At 42.8% G+C, this 22,101-nt stretch overlaps 1 protein-coding gene across 2 annotated transcripts in view; it reads right to left on the bottom strand.

The window, feature by feature from the left end:
- PLXNC1 (plexin C1) overlaps positions 1–22,101 on the bottom strand; it is a 142,952-nt gene that overhangs the window by 100,751 nt on the left and 20,100 nt on the right. For both annotated transcript variants that reach the window (XM_081061185.1, XM_081061184.1), the window contains exons 2-4: positions 21,369–21,506; positions 9,732–9,866; positions 6,312–6,412 (exon numbers count right to left, since the gene is read on the bottom strand). In XM_081061185.1, the coding sequence (XP_080917311.1) occupies positions 6,312–6,412; positions 9,732–9,866; positions 21,369–21,506 (374 nt within the window). The remainder of the gene's footprint in view (positions 1–6,311; positions 6,413–9,731; positions 9,867–21,368; positions 21,507–22,101) is intronic.

The following is a 22,101-nucleotide window of genomic DNA, read 5'->3' as shown; positions in this document are numbered from 1 at the left end:
CGCTGGGAGAAGAGCGATAACTCACCTCACTGCACCCTCTGACACTCAGCTCCAGCATCTCTCAGAAGTCCTTCCCCATCAAACGTAGGTGCCCATCCTTTCAGCTCCAACCTTGTGCCTAGTCCAGAGCCTAGGACACAGTAGGAATCCACTGTATGTCTGAGTATCATTTCTTTATTTTCTTTGTGAGGATTTGGACCAAAGGAGAAAGAACAGATCTCCCAGAAAAACAGGGGCCATCTTGATATTTTATTTTTCTATTTTATGGCCCTATTTTTAGTGTTGGACTCAAGGAGGAATCCAATTAATCACTAAGTCTTGTCAATTCTATCTTCCAAATAACTCTTACGTCCACCCACTTCTTCCCATGGGCACTACCATCTAATTCAGTCCCCCGTCTCTTGCTGGTTTCCCACCACCTTCTAAGTGATTGGCCAGCTTCCAGCGGTGTCCCCTCTGGTCTATCTTACACCAGAATGCTTGTTCTAAAACACACATCTGATCTCGTCTCTCTTCTAATTGAAGCCCTGCAATGACTCCTCACAGTCCTTCCAAATGCTGTCACATGGCCTGTAAAACCTGCCTCATATGCCCGCCCATCATGCGGCTCTCATTTCCCAACACCTGTCCATCACACTGTATGCTCCAGCCATACTGAGCCTCAGGCCAGGCTGTCCTATGGCTCCTAGCCTTGGCCCAGGCTGTTCCTTGAGCTAGCTTCCCCTCCCTCCTCTAACTGGCTGATATCTGCTCACACTTCAGGTCCAGCTTAGACAGCCCTTCGTCCAGGATGCCTTTCCCGACCTTTCAAGTTTGGGTTACATGGTTTCTATGCACCCCCATGAAATCCACCACTCCCTCTGTGCTAACACTTATTACACTCTATTTACTTCCTGAGAGATTGGTAGCTCCTTAAGTTACTAAAGTAGATTGGATTACTATTCCCAATTCTTCAGTCTCTCCTATACTAGTATTACACATGCATAGCCTTTGCCATGTTCCTTTGCATTGTCTCCCAATAGAGTAGGCAGAGTATATTTCCTTACTCTGCTGATGCTGGGCTTGGCTACATGACTTACTTGCCAAGAGGATATCAGCAAACATGCTGTGAGCAGAGGCTTGGACGATGCTACAGAGCTCAGCTTGGGCTCCTGTGCTTCTGCTTTCTGCCTTGAGAAGAGGATGTGAGGGATGAGAGACATGTGAAGCAGATCTGAATCAAACTCTCGACCTACAGCTTGATGAAATGCCCCCCACCCCCACCCCCACACCTCCCTTTACCCTGTGCTGAAAGCCAAATGTTTGTTGCTGTCAGCCACTAAGAGTTTGTTTGTTACTGAGTACCATTGGAGTCGAAACCTGACTAATGCCCTTGTCTCCATCCCTCATTCGGTTGCAAGCTCCATGTAGATAAGACAGAACTGTATCCTGAGCACCTAGCATAGGGCTTAGCACACTGTAGGAGCTCAATAAATATTTGTTGATTGGATGTATGACTGAATGAATGAATGTTGGCCATTGACACGTCTGCGTCTTAGCTAGCGTGTGAATTCCTGAAGGCCAGGGATGGCAACTGATTTCTCTCAATATCACCTAGTTATGTTCCTTCCCACATGGGGGGCTCTTGGTAGATATTCAATAAATATTTGTCGAAATTGAATACATTGGATTTGGTGGATTGACTTGGGAATCAGTCCTTAATGTATGACATTGTTTCTGTGGAAAATGCATTCTGAGTGCCAAACAAACTTGCAAATGAACTTTTGGAACCTTACCCGTTCATTGGTTCAGGATTGCCAGTTTTGTGGAAATCCATAACTGAACACATGTGCTATGCTTTGCAATATGGGAGCAACTGAGAAACTGCTTCCAAACCCAAGATATTCAGCCTGCAAAAATTCACTTTCCACCCACACAGACAAATTCAGAACAGGTTGAATTTGAGGTTCCAACAATAAAATACTAGACTTTTTAGAGCTCATTGTTTATCTAATTGCTTTTTATCTGCTTATACTGGATGCTTATTCTTAACAGCTGATCAAAAGGAAGTTAAGATCATTATCTTGCCCTACCCCCCAACAATTCCACTTTCTAGACACGTATGAAAGAAAACTCAACCTTCTCAACAGAGAAAATAAGTTATTTTTCTAAATAAATCTGTGACATTTAAAATAAACACAGTGGGACGCTCTACAGTTATAAGAAAACATCCCCCTTTAGAATTCCTAATTTTGAATGCTCCTGGGAACTTAATGGTGAGTCACAGATCTGAGGCTTAGTTTTATTTAATCTTAGGCCAGAACCCTCGCCAGTTTGAAAGCGAGTGATCTGACATAGATGGGAAGGGCCATCAGTCCACAAATTCAGAATGTTTTATGATACTCAACACACAAATCTCAGCCTGCCATTGGTAGTTTCCCAATCACTCTATGTACTGTATTCATTTAACATAGACCTACTATGTGCCAGGTACTGTTCTAGGTTCTGGGGATACAGTAATAAACAAGACAAAGTCCCTATGCAACCTACATTTTAGTGAAAGAAGATAATTTCAGTTGGGGGAGGGCATAAAGAAAATAGAAGTGGTGTCACTGTGAGTGAGATGAGGCTATTTCAGCCTGCACAGTCAGATGGAGATGTGTGTGCTAGGACCTGATGATCAAGAAAGAGCCAGCAATGGATAGATTGGGGGAAGAATATTCTAGACTGAGGAAACAGCAAGTGCAAAGTCCCTGAGGCAGGAACAAGCTTGATATATTCTTACGTCAGAAAGTAAGCCAGTGTGGCTGGAGTAGAATGAATGGAGAGAGTGGCATGAAAAGTCAGAGAAGTATCAGGTTGGTGCAAAAGTAATGGCGGTTTGTGCCATTACTCTTGACCTTTTAAACCGCCATTACTTTTGCACCAACCTAATAGCAAGGGCCAGATTATGGAAAGCCTTGAATGCAGGCCCCAGAAATAAAGGACTCAGATTGAATTCTAAGATGGAAGCCAGTAGAAGTTATCAAGCTGGGGAATGACATGATCTATATTTTAAAAGGGGTAAGGGAATAAGAGCAGCAGCAGGGGAAGCAGTGAGCAGGCTTTTATAAAAGACTGGGACTCACAACCTAGCATCAATAAAAACCCCAGGTCTTCAACCTCCTCTCTGATTCTGCCTCTCACCTTCTTGCTCTTACTGAACCACGCTCTCCCCTGAGGACACAGCTTCCCCACAGCCTGCTCAAGGGCTGGCTGCTTCCTCTCCCTCACTGTTAAGTGTCCTGCTTATGTCTTACTTCCTCCTCTGGATGATTCTTCTCTACTTTCTAAGCCCTCCCCAGCTCGCACCCCAGCTTTGAAGCTCACCCCATCAGCCTCCACCACCCCACACGCCTCCTTGTTGTAACTATCTGCTAACTACCCCTACTCATGGGCCAATTCCTTTATTTTCTTGACTATCTAGCTCCTCATTTACTCCAACATTGTTCCCATATCATTCTTGGTGATTGCAATTTCCACACAGGTGGATGATCCATCTAACACTCTGACACCTCAGTTCCTTGACTTCTCTCTGCCAATAATCTCATCCTCCATCTTCCTTCAGCTACATAACCATACCCTAGACCTCGTCATTACCAATAATAACTCTAACCCCTCCATAACCTTATTTCAAGTTCCCCACAGTCCAACCACTACCCCTTTTCCATTCCCTACCTCCAACAAGTCTTAAACCCAACTGTAACCTCCAGTGCACGGATCTTGCCACCTTTTCCTCATTCCCCTCATGTCCTAACTTCCCTCCTAAGAGCTCACTTATAGCTTAGAGCCCAGAGTCTAGTATTCTAAGTATCAATATCCATATCAGTATCATTGTCCATCCCTTGCATGCACCCTCAGCATCCAGGCCCCACTGTTCCCTTTTGATGTATTTCTGGGCAGAGACCCAACTCTGGCTAAATCTCTTGCCTACTCCACGATGATGCCAATGGAGCTGATCCGGGCTTATGAAAGCAAAACTATGCTTACTGTTTTCACGTAAGTCAGACCACGGACCTCAAGTGGGCACTAATGTTTCCTGGCCATCATTCTTTATTCCCTATCTCCGTTCTCTTTCTTTCACACCTTCTCTTGCTTCTCCCTTCAAACCCCCAGGGCTCCCTCCCCCGCCTCCCCTCACTCTCACTCGTCTTAAGTCACTGCAAATGATGTAAGCAATATGAAAAGACACTGTACTTCTGCCATCCACCTGCTCCTGGGCCAGTATTCTTCAACATCCTTTCCAGGACCAAAAGGAACAGTCTACGCGCCTGTCTGAGGCTGGCTCCCCACTGGGGCCCTCAGTCATATTTTCCTTCATCTGCTGAAAGACAATACTCCACAACTCTCTCCTCTCTCCTGCATCATCAGTTTCTCCCTCTCTACTGGAACTTTCCCAGCAGCCCAAAAATGCACTGTTATTTCATGCATCTTAAAAACAACAAACCTGGACCCCACTTTCTCTTCCGGCATCTGCTCCATTTCTCTGCTCTCTTTCTCAGCAAAGCTACTCTGAAGAGTTGACTCTGCTCTATCCCCTTGCCATTTTCTCTTGCAGCTTTAGCACCTCTTCCCCGTTGCCCTTGTCAAACTCCCCGATCATCACCTGCGATCCAGGTGGATCCATTATCCAGTGGATCAATTTTCTTCTTCTCTTATTGTCCGGCACAGTGGACCACTCCCCGCTCCATTCTTCCCTTGGCTTCCCGGAGACCACTTTCTTCAGTTATGTTTCTCCCCTTTCCAGCTGTTCCCTCTCCATTTCTGGTTCCTTTTCATTTCCCACGATCCTTAAATATTGCCCCACCTCAATGCTCAGTTCTCCAACTGCTTCTCCCCTCAATCTACACTCCCTTCCTCATCTAGTCTTAGGCTTTCTTGCATTCCATCAAAACACTACTGACTCCACATTCTGATCACCAGCCTGGACCTCTCCTGCGAACTGTGTTTGTCACTATTGTGGCCACCAGCTATGTATGGCCATTTGATCACCATCGTCACTGAGTTAACCCCCACATGTAGCTCTAGAAATACAGCCAAGGAACCAACACAAATGGAATGGATTGGAAAGATTCGGGTAAAACTGCTTAGTGGGTGTGCGACGATAAAATGCTGTTCATGATCAGTTCATTTCTTAAACTCTAGTCTTGGGTAAGCGGCAAGAAAAAAACGTTCCTACCCAATTACAATTATTCATGAGAATGTTCCTGGCCCTGCATCTTTTGTCTGCCAGTGATTCTGATGGAAACAGCCCAGTAAGGAAGCGCAGTGAAAGGCAAGGGCAATTATGCGTCTTGGTGCATCTCAGCTTTTGACTTCCTCCATGAACTCTTAATTAATTCCATCCCCATATTCTCAGTTTGTTTCCTGAACCTCTTGCTTACATTGTAATTCCCCCCTCCCCCTTCATTGCTCTTGGCTTCCTCCCCCAGAGGCTCCCAAATTCTCTTCCCAGTCCTCCTTTCTTTCCCCAGGCTACCCCTTGTTTAGCCTTCAGCTTCTCTGTACCTGTTCTACTCTTTCTTATCCTTTTTTTACCTTTAAAAACTGAAAGCACCAAACTGACAGACACTGTTATGGTTTTGTTTTGGTTTTTTTTTCCCCTGCCTGAGCTGCAGCTCAGGCTCTCTCCTCCTTGCTTCTATAGCGAGAGCCCCAGTACTGGGTTGCCATGGCAACAGCGAATCCAACCAGGCTGTCCCAGCGATGCTAGGAGCTGCCATGGCAAGGAAGCCGCGCTAGGTCGCCACTGAGCCTAGCTGGGTCCCGAGCATCGCAATTCAAGACCAGGCTGGGCAGAGCCTGCCGGAGCCTGAGGTTGTACATCAGGCCCACAGCTGTACGGCACATTCAGAAACAACATTCTCAATAATGAGGCTCCCACTGAGCCAATCGAATACATGACATTGTGAGGATTCATTTGAAAATTTTTAAACATCCTTATTATTTTATCTCCCCTGAGGGAGAACCTTTCGCCTCTCTCTCGAGTCTGGAGAACTCTGTACAAAGTAAAAGCAGACTGACAGCTCCAGCCTATCCTGTGTGTCACATACCTGCCCCCGCCTTCCCCGGAGTGGGTAACCCTGCGTGGTCCAACCCGAATGGTTTGGAAGCACTGACACGGGTGGGAGCGCCTCTGAGAATTCATTAGGATTGCACAGTGATATTTTAGTCAGCGACGAGAGCAGTTCTCCCAGGTCATCGGAATGAACGGGTAAAGTGGGGCAACAAGTGTTCTGCAGCAGGACACTTTTTCAAAAGTGTGAGTTGGTGAGAAAGAATTCAGGAAATACCTTTGTAGCGAATGGCACCAACCGCAGTGAGGGTCTGCTGCTGCTAAGCACGCCAAACAGGATTTATGTTTACTGCAGTTTGCAACACGAATTCTCCTCACCTAAAAATAAAGATGGCAGCAGTTCAGACGGAATTATAAGCAACACCAGAAAAACGACCACACCTTATCTGATGAAGGGCTACAGAGAGACATTTCTCGACTCAAACTCTGAATGTCTCCACAATGACTCCGGGGGCAGGGGTTCTCAGAATCACCTAAGGAGCGTGTGAAAATGCAGATTCCCAGACCCCTACCACTGAGATGAGAGCTGAGTAGATCTAAGGTAGGGCCTACGAATTTGTATTTTTAAGCACTCGCTTAGGTGAGTCAGGTTTCTGATCTGCTAAGAATGGTTTCGAAAGGGATCATGGAATTAGGTCATCTGGTTTTCATACAGAGATAGTCAACGGTACTTTGGAAATGAACATCTGGACATAGGAAAGGCTGTGACCCTCATGTGTCAGCATGAGGTAGTCACTGGACTGGAAGTGAGGAGAACCCTCCCACACCCCTTGCAGGGGTAACTCTGGCTCAATTGCTCATATCCCCTCACTGGAGTTGAAAATGAAAGAAACAGGGAGGTGTGGGGCAGTTTTCAAATCATTTCCTGCCCTGAGAGCTGCCTCTTCCAGTTGTCAGGAATGGCAGCCCACAGGGCGGGCACCGTGCTGGGCAGACCCAGGTGGCGGAGTAAACAGTCAGAGCCTCAGAGCAGGGAGCTGGGGACCAGGGAGAAACTGGGTGTCACATGGCACATTTTCTGCAGGCAAAACCCCACAGCAGGTAGGAAAGAAACTTGTGGTGCTCATTAAGCCAAGAAGTTGTACATGCCAGAAAGCATAAGCAACTTCTTACAAGGGTTAGAGAAATGGTGTGTTCTAGAAGGGGGTTGTCAGGAAAACAGGCTATCCTGAGGAGTAGCCTTTGACACTAAGTTGACTTCATGGAGCATAACCAGACCCGTCCACTTCACGGTCCTCCGTGCCGCTGACAGACGTGGTGAGCAGACCACCAGGCTGAGCTAGAATTAACCAGAATGTGGCTATTTCCTTGGAGTTCACAAAACATCTTTTTAATTCTGAGGAATTTTTCATAAATGTCACACAATATCTCTAACCTTGTTTTCTCGTCTATGAAATGGAGAGGGTGCTGCTGACTTCATGGCATTATGACAAACAGCATGTGGCACATACTAAATGCTGAATAAATGCTGGCTATTGCTATTGTGTGAGAAAAAGTTTCCACCATCTAACAAACATGTGAAACCTTACACTGAAAAAGCGAAATAGGTTTCTGAGAGCCTTTGAATATGCCAAGCGCCGTGACACTCCAGGAGGGGTATAGCAAGTAACATCTGCTCCTAGGAACACTTGTGCTCAGAACACTTAGTGAAGTATGAATCTCTAGAACATTCTATGAGAATTACCATACAATAGACTCAAACACACAAACATATAACTCTGTATAGAGAGGACACTATAAATACTACATTGGACCTGCTTCTCCAACTTAACAACACATTATACTGACTATTCTACAGCAATACATATATCTCCACATGGTTATTTTTAATGGCCACATATTATACCATCCTATGGGTGTACCAGAATATGCTAGGTTGGCCATTACTATCTGCCCAAGAGTCTAGGAAAGGACCTTCCTTAGGTTGCCTCTTGTGGGTTATATTGGTTATACGGATAGGATCTCTCACAGTAATCAACCCTAACTAAAGAATGCAAGAGTAACCCGCTTTGATGCCCAGTTGAAAACTTTCCTCAGGACTTCAGGCTTTGAATGACCAGAGATTCTTCTACTGTCAGAAAGTGAAGACCCGTCAACTATTGGGGACTCTCACAGTGAGTGGTTCCCATCCCACAATCTTGGGTTCCCGGGAAGGTAATAATGAGGATTTAGGAGCTATTTGCAATGTTTCAAAAAGCTGAATGGAAAAATGTGCACAGATTAAGCCAGACTTCAAGTGTCTTTGCTTTGCGCTGGAATTTTATCAGTTCTGTGTGGTCGTACAGTCAGTTCTCTGACTAGCAGTTCTGAGATGCCCTTGATAAATAAAGTTTGAGAATGGGAAGTGTTACTTAATATATGCAGTTTGTTGAGTAGAGAAAAAGATTTCAATTGCGGGAACCCTGGGGAAGAAATATAATAAAAAGTGTTTGAATGGTGAAAAAGGCTGGTCAAGAAGATTCTCTAGAGTGAAGAACTGGTTTATAAAGGTAGATGAGACAACGTGGTGATTTGGGCATGACGGACTTTTCAATACGCAAAGAGCAATATGGCCTTTTTAGGAATTTCAGAAACTACAATGTGCCTGCACATATTCTGTGACTCTAACAGCCCATGGAGATTGCAGTCATTGCTATCCACCTAAGAATGATCGAGAGGAAAAGAATGAAAAATTGGGGCGGGCCAATGGCATTGGTTACTTCCCTTATATAATTATGAAGGTTTCAATCATCTTCTTTGTACTTTGTATGTTCCCATAGTCATGGGTCAAAACCACCGTGCCAGAATGACCTATTTAATTTTGACAAATGTGGGATTTGATCTCATTTATCATGGACTTTAGAGATCGGGGCATAATTTAAGTCCTAGTTCTGACAAGGCCTACCCTACATATATCCTTGAGCAAATTATTTAACCTTTCCAAGTCACAGACTCTTCATCTATACAACAAGGGTAAATTTATAGCATTACACTCACATATTTCTTTAACATTATTTACACATATATGTGTACGCACACAACTCTATGCCTCTCGTCTAGAGAGACCATGTGAAGAAGAGTAACTTGTACATAGGAACTCAATAAAAATTAGTTTCCTTCCCCTTTCCCTGATGAAAGCGCTTTGTAAAAATGAAGAAAATGTACCCTTCATATATCAGTGAGCAGAAGCAAGAAGAGAAACTAAAACAGCCAGATAAATTAAGAGAGGGAGGGCAAATACCGTCTATTTCCTGGTTCATGAATGTGTATGAGACTGTGACCCGATATTAACCCCAAATCCCAAAGCCAATCCCATTGGGTACATTCATAAATGCATCTAACCATTTAGTGCCCACACAATAAATGTGTAAATTCAGTTACCTTGCTGATTATGTGCCCATTTGCAAGCACACCAACCTCTGAAAAACTTGGCGTTGGAAATATATAGCCAATAATAAAATTGTCTACATAGGTAATATTTCTTGCTCACTTAATGACAGTAAGGTTTTAAATTCCTTGCCTGTGAACCACCGCAGGTCTTCTCAAAGCCTGCAGCAGTTTTGAAACTTGGTAGTTCAATGTAAAAGCTTTAGATAATAACATCAATTAAACCATTCTTATTCACAAGTCAGAAGCAATAACTAGTATTTCTACCTACCTCTTTTCCAGCTGTTAGATAGATATAGATATTCTTCTCGGGATGAGGAACGAGTTTGTAGAAAACAGGTGTTTCTTCTTTAATTTCATAGATAACCTCCGGACAATTTGAAGTCAAATTTTCACCAAGAATAACCTATTTTTTTTTCCAAAAAGAGAAATATAATTTCTGTTAACTATTTTGAATAGCAGAGTGACAAAAACTTGCAGCTTAATTCTAAAACCACATCCTTTCTTACTACATATATTGGCTAAGACACCATGTTCCTCAATCACCCTCTCATGTTTCTCTTCAACAAAGTTGGTAATAACAAGCATAGTATTTCTGCTTTTGTAGGAGACAAAGTCCCTCTCTGTCTCTCTGTCTCTCTCTCTGTCTCTCTCTGTCTCTCTGTCACACACACACACACACACACACACACACACACACCCACACACACGCACAGAGCACTCTTCAGTGATGGGGAAGTATCCTCATACATGGAAGCTCAGAAGCTCACCCACAGTTCCTGACCACGTCTGATCTGGCCTCATGTAGCTACATAGCTTTGCCAGTACTACGCCAGGAGTGGTCTTCAGGCTCAACATATATTTGCCTGAGTTACTCTGATTCTCCCATATGATTCTATGTGTATTCATGCATTTTACAGTAACCAGGACAACTTCACAGGCCTAAACAAGTAGTATGTACTTAAACAGAGGGTGCCAAAGAAATACATACACATTTTAAGAAGGAAAAATGTATTAAAATTGTAATACTCAATATATACCAATAACAAAAGGTGAATACAAGTCACGTTTGACTTCTGCAATTATCAGAGGTGCTCAAAGTGGTTTCCATCAGCGACCAGACACTTCTGATGATGGCGAACGACTGCTTGAGCAACGCTGACCAAAGTGTTCATATGTATACAACTTTTTACACCCCCGCCGTATATAAAATATAAGCAAGTGTGGCTTTGAAATTGGACAAAACTAAGTTTCACTCATCTTTAGTCAGTGAACATCTACTGAATGTGCAGTATGCATCAGGCACGGCCTAGGTGTTTAGGAAACGGCAGTGACCACAACAGGCCTGGGGGAAGGAGTCCTGCCTCATACAAGTTACATTCGCGCCCTACGTGCACACAGGGGAGTGATGGCAGATAGTTAACAAAAAGTATGTAAATTATAAAATATATTAGAAGGCAATATAAGTCAAAGTAAAGTAGGGTAAGGAGATGGAGAATGCATGTTCAGAGAAGGTCTCATCGAGAAGGTGACGTTTATTTACAGACTTGCAGTGGATGATGGAGTCATTTAGATACCTGGACAAAGCCTGCTCTTAGAAGAGGAACTCACTGGTACAAAAACCCTACAATGAGAGGAAGCCAGTATGGTTTGAGCGGAGCAAACAAAGTAGAGAAGACTGGGCAGCGAGGTAATGGGGCGAGAAATACAGGTTCTGGGAGGCCGGTGTAAAGATTTGGCCTCTTACGCTGGGTGAGAGAGAGGGAGCCATTGGGTTTTGAGCAGAGGAGTAATATGGTAAGAGGGCAGGGTTCAAAGTATTGGTAGAAGACTCATTAGGAGACTATCACCATAATCCTAGAGAAATATAATGGTAGCTTGGGCTCAGGTTTGCATCCTGGCTCGACCCTTTAAGTGGCTGGGCTGCTTTGAACTTGTTACTTAACCTCCTGGGGCCTCAATTTACTCATCTCTAAAATGGGGCTAATAATGCCTTCCTTAAATACAGCTGTTGTGAGGATCAAATGAACATTACAGAAGATGCTTAGCACATAACCAATACTCAATAGATAATAATTTATTACTAGCTTAAAAGCTCCCTTTGCGTAGGGACCACATCTTACTCATCTTTGTACCCATCTCATTGTCCAATACAATGCCTTCAAAAGTGAAGGTGTTCAACATTTTGTCAGTTTGCACATATCCAAATATAATACCTACATCTGTATCTCTACCACTGGGTACAGCAGTGACATTGGGCACATGATTTTAAAAGAAAAAATTGGCACCTGAGATTCTTTTCGGACAAAGTCAACAATCGTGCATCTCCTGACCAATAATATGCCTGCACCCACATATCCTGATTTTGATTAAATAGTAATTACATATTGCTATTTAATCAAAAGCTCCTTGTCAATTTGGCACATGGAGCATCTTCCTGTACCTGAACCCTCTCCCAGGACCTGAGCCCGAGTCTGACTTTGTCCTGAGGTGGTGACTTCCTTCCACCATCTGTTCTGGGTCAAGCCCCGTGGATTCAGTGCAACTAGCTCAGAGCCTGTGAACTGCCCACTCAATTCAGTAGCAGCTCTGTAAATGTCGATCCCAACCAACTAACTACATTAAATGTGACTTTTTAAAAAGGGACAGCAGTTACATCCCAATGGAGGTGGGACAGATCTGTGCCTCGAGTCATTTTAAAATGTCTCTATAGCTGCACCATCCAATACAGTAGCCCCTGGTCACATATGGCTATTTAAGTTTTAATGAATTAAAAAGTCAGTCACTCAGTCACACCGGCCACATTTCATGTGTGCACCAGCCACATGTGGCCAGTGGCTGCCATACTGAGAGTGCAGATATAGACCATTTCCATCATCATGGAAAATTCTATCGGGCAACGCTGGCCTCCAGAAAACCGAGTGAAGGGAGACTCCAGCAAGCACTGACCAAGTGTGGACTTGTCAGGCTCTTGTCTTCCCATCTCTAATTCCTGTTCTTGATTGGCGCTCAGGTTCCAAGAGTTGATCCAGTTCTAAAAAGTGGTTGTATGGAGAAGAAACAGAAAGCTGATTGAAAACAAAAAACAGATTTATAGAAATAGTCTCACGTGAGACAAGAGAAGAAAGGCTGCCCAGCTTTCTCTTGAGGAATTCCTCACGCTGGACGCATCCCGGGGCAGAACTATCTATGACGTGTTCTCAACCATAAAGCTGAACCTGAATCGAATTAAGCCCGTAGTGCTAACTTCCGTTTAGCATTAGGAGATGTAGAGGAACAAGCCACACAAGCTATAAGAGAGCAAACTGCCAGTGCCACAGTGTGAAACAGCCATGGGCAGCAGACCCCGTTTCCTCATTCGGTCAGTGGTGGTGAACAAAAGGAGTGACTTCCTCAAGAGGTCAGTGGCACCGCCTAGAAGGCGGCCACTCCACATTAGGAGAAACACAACAACCAAATGTGATTTGAGAACCTTGATCAGACACCAGTTTGAACAGAAACAATTTTAAAAAGACATTTTTGAGCCGATCAGGAAAATGTTGTTATATGGACTCAGTATTAGATAACCCTAAAGAATTACTTGAGATAATAGTGTTATGGTTATAGTTATTTAAGAAAAACATCATAGCTTTTCTTTTTGAGATGCATAATGACATACTGTCTAGAATTTGCTTTAAAATGAAGCAAATAACATTATTTACAGTAATTACAGCATGGCGGCTATAGTTAATAATACTGTATTATATAAAGAAGGTGCCAAAAAAATGTGTACACATTTTCAGAAAGGAAAAAACTGTATTAAAATTATGTGGATGGTAACCACTTTGAGCACCTCTTGTATTAATAATTGCAGAAGTCAAACGTAACATCTTCGTATTCATCTTTTGTTATTGGTATATATTGAGTATTACAACTTCAATAGCTTTTTCCTTTCATAAAATATGTATACATTTTTTTGGCACCCTCTATATTTGCAAGTTGCTAAGAGTAAATCTTAAATGTTCTTGTCACAAGAAAGAAATGTGTAACTACATATAGTGATGGATGTTAACTAGACTTGTGGTGATCATGTCACAATATATACAAATATCGAATCATTCATTATCCTGTACATCTGAAACTAACATAATGTTACATGTCAATTATACCTCAATGAAAGAAATTTACAAAACACCACCACTCCTTGTCCATTTTAACTGAGTTAGGAGCTGCACTGCAGTTATCATTGTGACTTATTTTATTTACTTTTAGAGCACGGATGCAGATGGATAGGGACCAGAAAGGACTAGTTGGGGGTAACTTTGATTTGTTTCCTTGATACATTGAAGAAGTGGCCAGAAGTCTGTCTAGAGCTCTGAATTATGGCAGGGAAATCTTTCTTTCTTGCATTAAAAGAAAATAATTACCGAATTGCACCACGTGCCAAGGTTTATCACCCAGTTTCCTGAGCAAGCTACCTAGAGTGCCTACACTGAAGCTGGTCCTGATAACCACAGATGCTGGGGTTACACTGTTACACTTCACTGATGGTGGGAGTGGGACTTCTCTGGAAGGTAACTTGGCATTATCCATCAAAATTATAAAGCACACATGCTTAGGCCCTGCAGCCCCTTGTATATATGTGAAATAATACGAGTATATGTCCGTGGCTATTCATTGCAGCAGCATGTGTTATACACAGAAGATTGAAACAACCTAAATGTCCAACCACTGGGACTAGGATAAGTAAACTATAGTACAAATGAGGAGATACTATTTAGCCATAAAAGTAATTAGAAAGCTCTTTATGTTATGTTTAACATAGAATATTAAATATGTAAAATTTGTATACACATATATTGTATGTACATATGCATGTATATATAAGTTTAATATGTCATATGTTTAATAAAAGAGGGGGAAGACTATCTTCCCCTTTTGCTTGCAGACGTACAAAAAATATCTCTGGAAGGATATCCGAGAAACCAATATTATTGGTTGCCCCAGAGGTTAGAAACGTGTGACTCTCACTGTATATTCTCTTGGTTCTTTTGTATTTTGAACAATATCAGTGTATTATCTCAAAAAATAAACGCATACAATTTAAATTTAGAAAGTGTTTGAAGAAGAGTGGGTTAAATTGTTTTTCTCTTTGCTAGATTATACAGAGAATGGGCTCCAGAACCCTGAGGACAGAACGACACATTTTCATTTTCATCACAAGGGACTCAAACGTGCTACAGGGAGGCATTGGGGTCTCTGCTTCTGTGGTCGCCCTCTCAGATGACTACAGGACAGGAGAGAGACGGCCCTCTTTCTCCTTCAGATTCCTATTAATGTCACCTGCTACCTCACCCACCCCCCTCCCCACAGCCCAGCCCTGGGGCCCCCAGTGGACACTTGGATCTTCCAACTGCAACATTCACATCAACATCGACACAGAAGAAAGCCAGCAAGATTGGAACAAGGGAAATGTTCCTTCCTCAGCTCAAGTTCAGGTGGGCAACCTCGGAAAAAGAACGTGATCAGTGAAGTGCTGCTAGAAGTAATAATGAGTCACAGAAACCCAAAATGGGCTGAATTTTGCATAAGAGAAACTTCATCCAATTCCCACACATTCCTTCCGAGTGATTTTTATCTGTTGTGGATTTTTATCTGTTTCTTCCAGGATATGCCCTGAATACAGATCTAATCTGAAATCAACCTGCGCCTCTGCCATGTATATGCTGATGTACCCCTTCATCCTTCAAGTCTCAAATGCCACCTCCTCTGAGAAGCTTTCCCTGGTCGTCTTTCTACCGTACCCCACTGTCCTTCTCTATCCACCACTGTTTACTTCAGAGCACTTGCCACTACCTGAAATTACTTTACCATTGATGAATCCATTTACTTGTTTTCTGTCTTTTTCTTCCTATCGTCAGAGCACCAGCACTGTCTGTTTTGTTCACTTTGGTATCCTCAGCACCCAGAACAGTGTCTGGGACATAAAAGGTGCCCAATAAATATTTATTAAATGAAAAAAAAAACACTCTATTAGCATTCAAGATTTTATAAGGCTCTTTGCATTTTTCCAGCTGAAGCCTGTGTAGAAAACAAATTTTCCCCCATGGAGAATTTCAGCGCATGTCAACATACTGTTTGATGACATCTTCCTGAAGCCTCGTGGTAGGCTATTAACTAGCCTTGGGATTTTTGTTGCATACAAAAATGAAAACAAAACAAACAAACAAACGAAAAAAACAACTACAGTCCTGAAATGTATAGTATGTGAGACTTCCACACCTACATTTAGCTGCATCACAAGTTCGACACCACCCACAGGACGGATAGCATGGTGAGGGAAATGGAGGGAGAGAATTAAACAAAAGACTATTTCTTTTTTTCTTTAATATTACCATGAGATGGAAAAGCCATGGGTGTTCAAAAGTCTCAAATATTTTATGCCGAATTTCTTTCCTTATGTCTCACTCTGCAGTGCTAACGAGTTGAAGGGCAAACAGGCAAATCCTTTAGTTTATTTTTTTCCTATAAACACACACACACACACACACACACACACACACACACACACACACGAAGCAAAGTAACTATCCAATAGCATTTAATGTGCTTCCATAGTTAGGTGCAATAAAGATGAAATATAAAGATTAAGGCAAAGTCCTCTCTTGTTTCCAATCCACTTATTTTATTGTAAGTAGTAAGAGAAGCATACAGTCTGAACCACAAGTTCTAGATTTGTGGATTACAAGGGAGTAATAGTTCTAAATTGGGGACTCCCTGTGAACTCACAAACTGAAATGAGTAAGATGGGGATGAGCTTGAAATAGCTTCATATGACGTTCTAAACAGCCAACCATGGAGCCCATTTCCAAGTTTTGACACTGCCTGCTGCTTTTACTTTTAGGTCCATTACCTCAGCTCAGCCGTCCTCACCCCACCCCCACTTCCGGCCCCAGGTCCTGTCCTAGTTTCCCAATGGTCTCCTTTTTCTTATTGGAAAATTCTGTGTGTATACACATGTAGAGCTTGGCCTTACAAAATTTCATTATTTTTGTTTTCTCTTTCTTTCACTAGAAAACTTTAAAAACCAGAGTCAAGAAAGGCTCTACAGGTACTACATAGTTCGTCTACCATTGGAATGCAGGAAGAACGTTCTGGAACCGAGATGAATTTTACTCTGTGGTTTGGATAACTGACATCCACTAGTGGGAGTAAAGTGTTGAGGGCAGCAGTACTTTTCTGCTGGACCAGGGGGAAAGGGCGTGATGTAACTTCCTCCACCCTGAACCTTGCTTCATTCCTAGGGATGTTGAAAAAACCCAACACTAGCTTCCTATCACAGGACCCACTCCCCAAATCAACTTGAATACACATTTTTCTCTAAATGAACCCACTGAGGAAAAGCAGAGGGCCCCAAAGGGGCTCAGAGGGTCCCATGAGCTACCTGCAACCCCGAGAAGAAAGGACTCTTCCTTCTCTATCCCCAAATAGGAACAAACTTAAACTACAAAAGCCATAGTTCCTCATGAAACCTCAAATCTGGTATCTTAATATTAACCCAGATACTCCAATGTTAGGAAAAAATAATAATAAAAACTAGTTCCACCAACTCTATCAAGCTCTACAGACTACATTTTAATTACCAATGTAGTTCGGTTGTGGTACAAATTGTTTCAGTTCAAATCATCTTGAGCAAGTCACCTAACTTCTCTGAGCATTAGTTTTTTTCATTTATAAAGATGGGATGGTAACAGTATAGTCTCATGAGGGTTAAATGATTTAACCCACGCAGACACTGGTTCTAATGCCTGGCACCTTGTAAAAGCTCAGAAATGTTAGCTATTATTATTATTCCTTACCTGCTGCCTTCTTATCTTTTACGCTTTCAAGAAAGGTTAATGGGCATATGTAAAGTTGCAAATTTCAAATTTCATGCATATTCTGTTATTACTTATTTTACCACTTGGAAAAGCTCAAAATATTCAGTTCTGCCCTTGAAATAAGGACAATTTTCTGAACCCGACAGTCAACTCAAAGGAATCCAAACCATGTGATAGGCTGTACCACAATCTGGAGGAAGATTCGGCATGTGTTTATAAAAACCCATACACTTTTCAGTGTCCTGGCTATGCAACATGTGTGACATGAATTCCCAAAAGCTGAGTTCAGTAAGATCATATTTTTCGGTCTCAGCGGAGATGCTAACAACTGAAAAATTACAGAATGCAATCATGTTCACAAAGGAAGTAAATTGAGGAAATATGCAAGGGTGCGGGGAGTGACTGCACATAACCTCTCTTATAACCCTTAGGACAGCGTGTTAGTAAAATAAGGGGGCAGATCAGATACCCTCAAAGGACCCTTTCAGTTCTAAATTCCTTCCATTTTTCTAAAATCTTATAAAGGGTCTTAGGAATAAAGCAGGAGAAAGAGGGCGGTACGGGTATTAGCATACTGTCAGCTCTAGTTTTTTCACTTATCGGTAAAATCTTACCTTTGGAGGTAGTGCTGGGTTACTGGGAAGAGTGCATGTCTTTAAAGACACTTTAAAAAATGACTCACTATCTCGGCTTAAGCTCAAAATAATGTTTCCACATAATAAAATATGATACAGCTATTTAAAGATACTGTTTACAAAAGGTTTGCCATAATACTTTAATACAAGCATTTTCCCTCATTAACTGAAGAAAGAAAGGATACAAAATTGGATAGAGTCTGACCTCAACTACATAAAAAAGAAAATCTAAACCACTGAGCAGTTGCCTCTACACAATAGAACTAGAGGTAATTTTTCTTTGCTCTCCCCTCATCCCCTGCTACTTTGCAACTTTTTCTATGAGCACATATTACTTTTACAATGAAAAATTATTTAAATAACATGATATTTGCACCAAATTATATGAAAATGTCATGAGATTTTCAGAGATATAGTAAGTCAGGTTTTTTATGCATGGCGGTAAAAACGGCAATTGGCCCCCACTTGCTATTTCCTGCCTCTCATCCAACCAGGCATATACTACAGGGCCTGGCGTCTGTCAAAATGCCTCAACTCTTGATCACTGGGAAACTGATGAGTCAGGCTGCAGCTGATCCAAGGCCTCTTTCTTCTCCTCCTCCCCAGCTGGCTGGCCGCCTTGGGTTGGGTTTTGTGTTTCGATGCTCATTAGTACCTCTACTCTGCAGCGTTTGAAGCCAAGCTTGTGTCTATCAATGTTCAGCTTTTCTAACAGTTCTGGTGACAAGTCTGGCAAGAGAGAAGCTTGAAGTTTTTAAATAAAGGGATTTGGGGATTATCTGTGTCTTCCAAATCTTCTACAAAGTCCTGAGTTTCAGGACTCTGGGTAGTGTCTCAGGCTACCTCCAAGAATCTGCACACAAGCTACAGGGGAGAGTCTTGGGAATTGCTGGGCTGTCCCAGGGAGCCCCGAGGGACCACGTCACCCCTCACATTCATCCCTCACAACCTCCTCTGCGACAAGCAACCTTCCTGAGGGCAACTGGGGGTAGGGCTTAATTCCCAAGAAGTTATGGAGCCAGTGAGGTATTCCCTCTTAAGTTGGGATTTTTCTCTGAGTCTCTAAGACCTCTGGCCCACCCCAGGAGCACTGGTAGACCCCTATATCAACATGCTCCCCTCCAACACACACCTAGCGAACCCTCAGGGATTGGTTCCTGTGCCTGGGGCAGCGGTTACAAAGTCATAAGGGATATTAGTGCAGTCTCTGAAGTAACTCCAAGTTCAAATCCTTGCTCTGCCACTGTGTGACCTTGGGCAAATCATCCAGCTTCCCTGGACCTCAGTGCCCTCATCTGTAAAATGGGAAGAGTACATCTACTTCACTGAGTCATGGAGAGTACTGAATTAGCTAGAACATGCAGAGCGATTGGCACATAGGAAGTACTGTATAAATGTTAGCAGTCACCAAACAAACAGAAAAACCAACCTACTCTTGTTATTCAAACCCTGAAAATAAGGCCACAGATGTGGCTTTTGAAGGGGTACCCCTTACAGATGCTAAGGAAAGTGAGACTTCAGTCAGCCACTTCTCCTGAGCAGCTTGAAGGCTGCAGCTCGGTCCCACCCCTCTGGTACTACAACACCTCTAAAAACTGGCCACTGCTGGGGTGAACAAACAGGAGGGGTGAAACCAGGCCTTCCCTTGGGGAACTATTTATAGCCAAGTGTTCCTTCACCTCCAGTTTACCATGTAACAGTTTGTTTGGCTCAGCTTTGAGGAAATAGTAATCTTGTCAAAACACTCATCAAAAATATCCCAAATCTGAAGAAGTAATTGGTGAGGAGGCCCAGTAAGGATTGAAGGGAATTTATGCCAGATTAGGGATCCAATCAGCCTGACCAGGTTGGTGTAGCTTCAAATGTCACCTCACAGCACCAAGCAACTTGTGTAGAATGACTGATGGGTGTTTACCTTTCTCCGGGAAGTAAAGCTAACACAACAGGAAAGATGATCAATGTATATTTTAAAAGAATGTGTATACAAACAAACTCTCTCCCATATGTTACTGGGTTTCCTCCAAAGAAAAACAGATTAAATCAAATGCCTACCAGGCACTCAGCACTGTATCAGGCTGTTGGGAATTCATGGCCTCCTTCTCAAGAAGGTTAAAATCAAGTTGGGAAGGCCAGACAAACACAAGAGAAAAGGTTAGGCATCAAAGCAAGACATTTACAGATAATGAGTATTTCAGGAGATGAGGGGAAAACGCGGTCACTACACGCTTAGGACTCCTCAAAGATAAGATGGAGTTTGAGCTGAGCCAAAGCACAGAGACACAGGATTCAGTAAAGCAGAGAAAAGAAAAAAGAAAGAAAGCGATCCAGGAAGGGGATACAGGGCGAGCAAAGGTGTGGGGACAGGACTACACAATGCACAATTGGAGAACAGTAAGCAAATAGGTTGGGTTAGAGTGGGGGATAAGTGCACAGAAGACAGAACTGGAGACCATCAGAAGAGGAAGGGGTTTTCCAGGTTGTTTCATACAATCGCATTTTACAGATGAGAAAATGGAGTCTCAGAGAGGTGAGGTGATTTACCCAAACTCACACAGCTAGTTATCAGTGGGAGATCAGTTGAGAAAACAAATCTACTAATGTTCAACTTAGAAACTGAGCTGACAATAAATCGACTAGATACAGAGAGGCAAAGCAATACCAGCCTAGGGAACAGAAATAGCGCACTTCCTGACCACAAATGTTGGTGGATGGCACCGGTGTTCAATAAATGCTTGCTGATGAAATTGAGAAGATCACCACTGTCTAATTTCAGACAAGTTCTCCTCCTTCCTACTGCCCCTCCCCCATGTGAATAAAAAATCTCAACTTGACCAGTGGTACATCCATACAGTGGAAAATACAGGCCTCGGAGATAAACCTCAAGAGCAGTGTCAAAGGATTTCAGATTTCTAACTTCTCTGTGGGGTGTGTGGGTACAAAGGCCAGAAAACAAACCCCCTCTGTGGGTGGCAAGTGGGCTGGAGAGAAGGAACACCTGTTTTTCCCCCCTTTTAAGTCCTATAATCTCTCATCTCTTTGAAGTTCTGAGAAATCAGGTGCTTTGCACATTTCCACTACACAGGAGAGGGAACCAAAAGGTTAAATGTCTTAGGGAGGTGAGTCAGGGATGGGGTAGAGGCCAGACTCCTATGAATCAGGAAGGGGAAATATCTTTGCACATGCTGGGAAACAAGGTGGCGGATGCGTTGTTACATGGCTAGGAAGGTTAATCCACACAGATTTCTAGAAATTTCTTTCAGGCCATTTCTGGGGGTCACTGATTCGTTCACAAAGCCGTTGGTGTGGTGTTGTATATAACCCAGAAGCAACAGAAAAAAATAACAAATAAAAAATTCAAAAGCATAGAATGGATCACGATTAAAATTGACATTGAAGAAGGCACAGAAAACCAACCTTAAGTAACTGGCCATCTCCAGTCCCCAGGAATAAAACTGTCCTGTTCATTACGACGGTGCCATACACAGATGTCAGGTCGGAATGGATCAAGGTAGATGATGCGATTGGTTGGACCTTTTCAGGTTTATCTTCTTTCTGAACATGCACACAAACGCACAAATAAAAAACAAAACAAAAAAAAGATAATTTTTAACAGTGATCATTCTCATGATGATTAACTGTCACTTCCGCCCACCTGGGAAGGATCTTACTTGAGCCCCAAATGTATTTTCTTAGACAAGATTCCCAGGAACAACCTTTTATCCTTTTTGTCTGCAAAATCACCATGCTTGCCTCGCCCATAGAAAGCCATTTGTTTACTATGTATTAACATGTATTGATTGCCAGCAGTGAGCTAGCCATCCATTTAACACTCCCCCAGCTGATATATGAAACCCAGCTCCACTTTATTGCCAAGAGAAAGCCCAGTGCTGAATTGGGAGGGAGACAATCTTACACTTGGCTGTTTGCAGGCTCCTGCTGCAAATTGTTTCAGCTAGGGATTGGCTTCGGCAATGTTAAACAAGCCATTTCCCAAGATGCCAGGCAGACCATCCTGTTGGGTGTGATAGAAGCGAGGAGGGATTCGGGATTTACAAGAACGATGCAATGTGAAGCACAAAGACAGGGTAACTAATTCAGAGGGTAAAGAGGAAAAGATATGGTCCTGGATGGTGGGAAAGACAGAGCC

This window comes from Rhinolophus hipposideros (assembly GCF_964194185.1).
Source record: "Rhinolophus hipposideros genome assembly, chromosome: 9".
NCBI classification, from domain to species: domain Eukaryota; kingdom Metazoa; phylum Chordata; class Mammalia; order Chiroptera; family Rhinolophidae; genus Rhinolophus; species Rhinolophus hipposideros.
The sequence above is the reverse complement of the archived record's forward strand: the minus strand, read 5'-3'. Positions and strand labels throughout refer to the sequence as shown.